Source organism: Diuraphis noxia, unplaced genomic scaffold (genome assembly GCF_037042655.1).
Source record: "Diuraphis noxia isolate RWA-SAM2 unplaced genomic scaffold, SU_Dnox_SAM2 contig0002, whole genome shotgun sequence".
NCBI lineage: Eukaryota > Metazoa > Arthropoda > Insecta > Hemiptera > Aphididae > Diuraphis > Diuraphis noxia.
Genome location: NW_028301712.1, coordinates 76,083,968 through 76,093,172, shown reverse-complemented (window position 1 = coordinate 76,093,172; position 9,205 = coordinate 76,083,968). Strand labels below are relative to the sequence as shown.

Here is a 9,205-nt window from a genome sequence, read left to right as displayed (position 1 = left end):
CCTAGCGATTCCACTACTAGATGGTTAACTAACTATGATCAGGCACGTACACAGAATAAAACTTCGAAAGGAGAGGGCATACAAATATAGAATAAACACAGGATAAAAATATTTTATAATAATAGGTGTATAATTTGACTTAATTTTCAAAGAAATTATTTCGGGGAGAGGGTTGAACCACAAACAATCACCCTGTAAACAAGATAATAAGAAGCGACTCAATAGAATAATATTTTAAAATTGGGAGGAAAATGGAGGAGCTTTTTAGAACAAAAGACCACGTCAAGCATTTTGAGAGCCAAGTGGGGGAAATTTAATTTTGAGCCTATGTTATATATATGTATAGAGGAGGATTTATCCATTGCGATATCTGATGAAATAATGAAGATATCAAAATTCTGGTTTTGTTATAAGACTCGCAGGGATAAGAACTACACTTATCTCATTTTTAATTTATTTTAATGTTTTGTATTGGTAAAAAATTTAAAAAATATATTTATTTATTTAATATAAATTTAAAAAAAATTAAAGATAACCATCTTGTAGAGTTTATTTTTCTAAAAAAATTGACGTTTTAAAAATGTTCATGAATTTCTGATTTTTAATATTTTTTCTAGTTTTGAAGAAATAAAATATGAATCTAACTAAAAAAAATAACTATAACTATAAACCATAATTATAACTACTATGTCTGATAACACTACGGTTTTAAATAATTCACAATTTTTCTCGAAACTAAATATGAATTAAAAATCAGAAAATTAATGAAAATAAAATTTTGAAACGACAATATTTTCAGCAAAAATAAACTCTACCAAATGGCTATAGTCAATTTTTTTGTAAATAATTAAATAAAAAAAATATATTTTTAAATTTTTTACCAAAACATTAAAATAAATTAAAATATGAAGTATAAAACCAGAATTTCGAAAATGTATCACAATGGGTAAATCTTCGCGGGACACCTTGCTGTATAAGCATCATAATCTAATATAATTACCTAACAATGTATTAAATTATATTATGTACCTACTTATGAGTGACAGGGGGAATATTTTACTTAGAACAGTAAGATTATGCTTTAAACTTAGTGAATAGAGCTAATTTGTGGTTATTATACCATCGGTATTAACATAAAGACTAATTGGTAATAACTCATGCTAGAAAAATTCATAATAATTCATGGCAACAATTTGTTTTTGTTTAAAATTTACTTAACATCTATAATTCTACAAGTACTAAGTAGCGATGTTTACTATGAGTCCATTATCATTTTACCGAATACATGTAGTATAGGAAGTTCTTAAAAGCTCTAGAAACATATTTTTATAATTTCTGACTGTTATACTGCAGTTGAATTCGCTTAAAACGATGCCAGATTCTCAGATACAACGATACACATGGTATTATGATTTACAAATCATATTTTAGATGACACTCAGTTTCTACATACCTATACTTTTTTTATTTTTCAGCCCGGCTATCACGAAGTTTATGGACTTAACAATCTAATTCTCTGAGTTCTTCAAAGATCGTTAAAAGTGAATTAGTCTGCATATTTAAACTGCCAATAATTTACTTTCATGTGTATATAAGTTTCTTATCACTGATATCGATATGAAGTATTTTTACTTACTTATTATGCTCTTGCTATTACAAGTTGTGTACTATAAACAGATAATTGCCCTAGACGCTATAATAAATCTGAAAAAATCATTTTTTCAACCATTGGATGAACTTCCGTCATCATGTCACAGGTATACAGTATACAAGATAATTCAATAAAAGTGACACAATTTTTTCAAACAGTCTTACATTTTTTTTTTTTAATAAAATAATTTTTAAGTTTTTACTATTTAAAATAATTTTCAAGATTACTTGAGTAAATCTTGGCTTAAATTATTCTAAAAATCTTGAAACAATTTTCTATTAGGTTTATCTATCATGTGCAAAGATGATTTGGTGGTATGATTAGTCTTATTAGAAGTAACTTAATTCACCTAATTAGGCTTGAATGATGGGTGGTATTTTTCCAAAATATTGTTTTGAAAGTTATGAAAAAATAATTACAAAAATATAATTATTTGTTTATATAATGAGTGTTTATTGTTAAAAAGATCATTCAGTACCAGTTCTATCTTATTTACATGTTGCATGTACATTTATTATTAATTAAAAATAATAAATAAAAGTTACTATTATATCACGAAAATGATTTAATGATTAATTTAAAAATCATAATTGATAGAATAATATAAATAATAGGTATTATTGGTAACAACATCCAAGATTATACAATGTAAATATTATTTTACTGTATTACCTACTGCTTTCATATATTACTATATAGAGTTTCAATGAATTCAATTGCAATATAGGTCTATTATTATGAAATCATGTTATTAAATTAATAAATTGTATTTACTGTTTACGAACGGTATAGCTTATTATGGTGATATCAAATTAGCTTAATTCTATATATATACCTATTTTTTTTCATTATTTATGTACGGAAGGTATGTACGTATATTATATTACAACTATAATATAATGGAAACTTTAGTCTACAAATATACCTACATCCTGCATTATTAGATTCAATGTACAATTTTTATAAAAGTAAACGAGCTATTATTTTAATGTTTAATTATCATTTCATTAATTTAAGACTATACTTAAAATACATTGACTTCAAATATGCAAATATCCAAAACTAAGCTAAGTTTATTATAAATTGAAAATTCTGAAATTATAGACCCAAGTTCATACCAAATGGTATGAAAATCGTAGGTGTAAGAGTAAACACAGCAATATGTCGTCAAAGGGTCTTTGAAGTTTGACCACATATGGTACTTCAAATAAACATGTATCTCATTTATTATTATTATGAGATGTGAGTAGATATATGACCTGGCATTCGTTTTTTTTTATATAATTCTTTTAAATTCACACTTTCACTAATGGATTAGCTTATAATTACACGAAAATGACCATCTTAATGATGAAAAATGTATGATTAATTATTATGAGACACTAAATATTATGCAGGTACCTACCTATAGGCTATTGTTATTACTTTATTATAGTGTTATTAGTTATTACAACTATTTTATGACCATAAATTAAGTAATGACCGATAAATTATTTTATGTTACAGAATGTTTATACTTATTAAATTATAATTTACCTACTTTAAAATCTTTACATTTTTCAGTAAAATTTACTGCAACAGCGAAGTCTTGCACGATGTACAAATCTATTGCAATCATCCAAAATGTAAAAATTTTGTATCTAAAAAACTTAAATATACTGAATCTGAGATATTGGTAAAGTATGATCAAATGAAACGAAAAATTAATAATGTACCATCTGATGAAGATTTTGCCAAGTTTATCACTGAGAATTTCGAAGAAAGTAACGAATTAGAGAAATGGACACCTACAGACTTCATCGATAAACCGTCGATTTTTAATCGAATCAAAGATGAAACTTACAAATATTGGGCTAAAGCATTGAATGATCTTTGGATGACCCTAGCCAGGAAGATAAAGAATGACGTAAAAATACATCCAGATAAATACTCACTGGTATGGGTTCCAAATGGGTTCATTATACCAGGAGGTATTTTTAAGGAACTATACTATTGGGATACTTATTGGATTGTTAATGGATTACTGAAATGTGATATGAGAACCACAGCCCGTGGTATTATTGAAAATATAATATCATTGGTGGATCAGTTTGGTTTCATGCCCAACGGTAACAGAGTTTTCTATCTAAATAGATCACAACCACCGATGCTTATATTGATGGTATTAAGTTATTATAAAGCAACTAATGACTTTAATTTCATAAAAACTGTTATAGGTGTAAGTTCAATAAAAATAATAATGTGAATAAACCTATATTATAATTTATTATTATGTATTTTAGAGTTTGGAAAATGAATATCTTTTTTGGTTAAAAAATCGAATGGTCACCTTCGAGAAGGATGGTAGAAAATTTAAAATGGCTAGATACAGCTCACGGTCAAGTGGGCCAAGACCAGAATCATACAGGTTTGTAGAATATAAATAAATAACATATAGTATCAACTAGGTATCAAGTTATTGTAATTTTAAAATTTATCAACAATAATGTGTATGTATACGCCAAGGAACGATTATAAACTAGCTGAAAAACACCACAGAGAAGAAGATAAAAATGAATTATATATACACATCAAGTCTGCAGCAGAATCTGGTTGGGACTTTTCAAGTAGATGGTTCATAACAGCTAATGGCACTAATAGCGGTAAACATCAATTTAGAACTATAAAATGAAATATAATTTATGATCTTAGTGTTTTAATACAGGTAATTTATCTGATATACAAACGGCAAACATTGTCCCAGTTGACTTAAATAGCTTACTTCATGTAAATGCACTTACGTTGAGTACTTGGTTTGATCAAATGGGAGATGAAATAAATGCTGAAAAATACAAAACAATTGCTAATGAATTTCTCGAAAATATACATGAAGTAAGGGTATATTATATTCTTATATCTTAATATCTGTTACAAAAAGTTAAACAAAAATAACCCAGGCGGTGGTGGTTTTACGGGGGGGGGGGGTCCAAACCCCTGGAACCCCCCCAGATTCCGAGTTAAGGCTGTGATTCATTATTCGCTCAGGGCGCTTGGGGTTTGACAGTAATTTTTTTTTTTTATAGCTATTACGATTTTTATATACGGATAATAGGTACGCTTATATCTAATATATCTTAAATGCTATATTTTTTTTTATGTAACAATTAAAGGGTTAACCTTTTTGGTCTTATATATTATGAGATAATATTAAAGGACCCCCCCCCCTCAGAAAAAATTCAACAAACCGCCACTGAACACAGGTAACCTTTTGATTTTATCAGTACTATCAGATTATTTTTGCTTATTTGACCAGTATTTCTATGTTTTTATAATGTTTTCAACTATTATAAATATCGTTTACATTTCATTTTCAGAAAATCCTCGGAAAATCCATTAAATCCTTAAAGTCTCGAAAGTGAAGTTTAATTTATTTTATAATATAAAGATAAAGATAAATTTCTATTTTGTTTGATTTTTAAGTTAGAATTTTTTAGTTTTTTGTTTTTTGATAAATATTTTTGCAAAAATTTAAGTTTTTAAATGCTTATTTGAGTGCTTATAATGATGTTTTTATAAGAGCTTTTTTAAGCGCTTATTTTAATGATTTTAAGTGCTATAAGTCCCTAACCTTGCTTATGATATTTATATGTACCTTAATGTAAACATTGTAAACATCAATACCTTATACTATTGATAATAAAATAATACTTATTTATAATCAATGCCTATATAATATGCAAGAAAAATTTGATAAATTTAAGAATACAATATTCTTTGTATCAAATATTTGGTTTTAGGTTATGTGGAAACCAAACAAAGGATCTTGGTTTGATTGGGATTTGATCAACAATAAGAGCCGAGAATATTTTTATGCATCCAATATTGTACCTCTGTGGACGGAAAGCTATAAAATGCCAAAAGAAAAAGTGGCCCATTCAGTTCTGAAATATTTGAGAGATGAACGTATAATCGAGCTCGATTACAGTATTAAATACAATGGTAGGTACTGTTACCGGTTACCATTTTAATCAAACAAATATTATTATTTTAAAAATTATTAATAAAAAAAAAATTGCTCTTGATGTAAGTATATGAAATATGTAGGTACATCGTACATGGCGTATATAAATAAAAAAATTAGGGTCAATATGGCAAAATTTAAGTCATTATAGCTGTTATACTTTGAAGATTTTATTTTGGACAAGTTTTTAGAGTGTATTTCTCAATACAATTTATGTAAGCTCATTTAACCATTTTTTCCCAATAGGAATGCCTACGTCAATGTATTCATCGTCACAACAATGGGATTTCCCGAATGCTTGGCCTCCGCTCCAAGCTTTTATCATTCAAGGTCTGGATAAGACTCAACAAAAAATTGCAAAACAAGTTGCAGGGAAATTGGCTGAGGTGTGGTTGCGCACAAATTATCGTGGATTTACAAATAACGAATCGATGTTCGAAAAAGTATGAAACCATTTTACCTTTGAAATATTTAAGACATTTTTTCAAATGTAATAGTTTAATAATGATTTTACAGTATGACGCTTTAGCTTTAGGAATAAGTGGTGGTGGTGGCGAATACGCGCCACAGTTAGGATTCGGTTGGACAAATGGTGTCGTGTTGGAATTTTTAAATCAATGGAACTATTTATACTACAACACTTCATCAAATGATATTACAACGGACTTATAAAAATATTACATAATTGTTGTATTATATAATTTATGTAATTATTATTATTATTATTTTTATCTGTATACCTATATTATCCGATTCTCGTCGATATCGGCGCAATTGATGTTTTAATTAAGTAGGTTTTACTGGTTTTAGTGTGTCTCTAATCGTTTAATCGTGTCCGTCTCTGAACACAATAAATTATTTAAATGTAAAAACTAAAATGTTTGTAAACAAATTTCAAATCTTAATATAAAATAATGTAAGAACCAAAATGTGTATGTATCTATATATAGTCCACTAAAACCCTACGGCAACAATAATATTATATCGTATAATATTTTTATAATATATATATATATTATTAGTTTCATTTATCTTAAGTTGTAACTATAGAAAAAAACCTATACCTACCTCGACATAAAAAATAAAAATAATATGGAAGAACAAACGGACATTCTTTTATTACCTACTTTTTCAATTATCTAAAGCTTATTGCTTATAATCACATTTCAATTTATAAATAAACGATACTGATGATTTATTATTCACATTGCCACTTTTCGATTTGAATAACTATCAACGATCTTGTAATTATCATTTTTCATTCTGATAAACGCTCTTCGATGCTTGTTTGAATAATTGAATAAAATTGTTTCTTTCACCCAAGACCCAAGTACGTTTCCAACGATTCGACTATAGGCGAAAATAGAGGGGGATAGGGGGCTTAGCCACTCCTCTCCCAAAATCTTATGGTTTTACAATATACTACATTGGAAAGAAATATCATTTTTAAGCATCACGAATGATTCGATTAAAGTGCATCGAGAACCACGTGATCAAGTTAACAATGTGTAAATTGGTGGGAAATGTCCCCAGTAATCCATTCTACTGCAAATGTTGTTGTTAATTCGTTTATTCAATTTTTAAACTTAAAGCAATTCAATTTTATTAATAATAAAAATAGTAGAACTCTTGATCTTATTTTTACTTTTTAGTGATATTGATAAATTAATGATCTTTAAAGGGTGTTCTTTTGCCCCTTAGCTGATTAACACCATCCTCCTTTAGACTTTATATGTAATTTTGATCACTCATTTGGGAATGATGCTATTAATCAATTAACTTTTTATAACTTTCTTAAATTCGATTTTTCAAATTTTTCTAAATGTTTGTCAGGTATTGATTTCAATCATTCATTTAAGGATTTGAAAATTGACTCAGCTGTTAATACATTTTATGAAATTATTAACCATTTTATTGAATTGTTTGTTCCTAAAACCAAATTATTTAACAACCAGAGTCCCTCTTGGTTCAACGCCGATTTACGTAAACTTGTAAAATTAAAAAAATTGGCTCATAAAAAGTTCAAAATTAGTGCTCTACAATCTGATTATGTTGAGTTTTCCAAACTACGTAAAGAATGTAAGATTATGTCAATGCATTGTAGCTCAAATTTTATTCTTAATTTAGAAAATAAGATTATATTAACTGATGTAAAACCATTTAGGAAATACATTAAACAGCTTAAATCTAATAAATCTTCTATTTCCGAAAATATGTCATACAATAATATTACGGCCAGTAGCTACCATAGGCGTGTCTAGACCTTTGACGCAGAGGGTGCAACCTGGTGCGAACCCAAGGGACTAATGGGCCCTAGTCCTCTTTTTTGAACAATTTTTCTTAATTCATGGTGCCACTTTAAATCGCAGAGGGTGCAGGTGCATACCCTGCGCCCCCCGTGGACACGCCTATGGTAGCTACGAAGAGTCTTACCTAACCTTGAAGCAAAACTTATGGAAAACTTAGTGTTGAATTTTTTAACCTTAGATATAAATACAAACAATTTTATGAATTTTGAACTACAAAATAATTTGCAAATATTCATGGTTTTGACGAATTTTTGTCAATGTTTGAACTTCAAATGCTAATAAAAAAAAATTTTGGCTATGTATTCTTATAATTTTTTAATCACTATAAGAATAACTTATGAGGAACTTTGTATTATATTTTCAAGTATTTTAATTGGACCAAAAAAATATTATCGATACTCAAAAAAAAATTTGTCAGAAAAATTTAAAATTTCGGTTGTCTATAAATATCTCAAAAAAAGTAAAAATATTTTGAAAATTAAATCATGTAAATAAAATACCGATCTAAATAACTGGTACAATTTTCAAGTATCTACGACTTATAATTTTTGAACAATAACAAATATTTAAAACCGTTTGAGGATCAATCGTTATCGTACGCTATTTCGTAAAAATTTAAAATTCAAACGCACTTAAAATTTTTCCTATAATGATGCTTCGAGTTTTCTCTATAGCTACTTGAAGGAAAACTTATGGAAAACTTAGTGTTGTATTTTTAATCCTTAGTTATATACACAAAAATTTTTATGATTTTTCAACTTCAAAATTATTTGCAAATTTTCGCGTTTTCGACAGATTTCGTAAAAATTTGAACTATTAACGCTTATTAAAAAAAATTGCGCCTATATATGAAAATTAAACTGTATATATATATAGCACTACCATAAACATTTGGTGAAAATTTCAAGTATTTACAGTGGTTAGTTTTTGAATTGCAACCATATAAAAAATCGATTTGGTCGAAAACTGGTTTCGCGTAAAAATTCCCGTTTTTCTGTCATTTTTTTTTTTGTTTTTCTTGATTTTTTTGAAAATTGTTGGAAAATGTTAACTTTTGACCTCTATAATGCACCAAGGATATTCACTTTTACATCAGAAACCACCCCCAAAGTTTGAAATTGAAGCATTATTTCGATTACTTATACTGTACATGTCTGCATAGACACACACAAAAAAAAAAACAGACATCATTGTAAAATCAATACATTCATCACTTCATTCAGAATCTAATAAGGAAAATTTCAT

General features: G+C 27.5%; 1 protein-coding gene across 2 annotated transcripts; it reads left to right on the top strand.

Annotated features, from left to right (window-relative positions):
* Positions 1 to 1,232: 1,232 nt before the first annotated feature.
* Positions 1,233 to 6,580, top strand: LOC107170146 (trehalase-like). Of its 2 annotated transcripts, none has more exons than XM_089221128.1 (9): positions 1,233 to 1,403; positions 1,476 to 1,757; positions 3,215 to 3,869; positions 3,934 to 4,058; positions 4,157 to 4,293; positions 4,356 to 4,522; positions 5,428 to 5,629; positions 5,898 to 6,094; positions 6,168 to 6,580. In XM_089221128.1, the coding sequence occupies exons 2-9, from the start codon at positions 1,618 to 1,620 to the stop codon at positions 6,321 to 6,323; spliced, it is 1,779 nt and encodes a 592-aa protein (XP_089077254.1). In that variant the 5' UTR covers positions 1,233 to 1,403; positions 1,476 to 1,617; the 3' UTR covers positions 6,324 to 6,580. The 2 variants fall into 2 exon arrangements, with proteins under 2 accessions (XP_089077254.1, XP_089077255.1); XM_089221129.1 differs by having other exon boundaries at positions 6,181 to 6,317.
* The last annotated feature ends 2,625 nt before the right edge of the window (positions 6,581 to 9,205 follow it).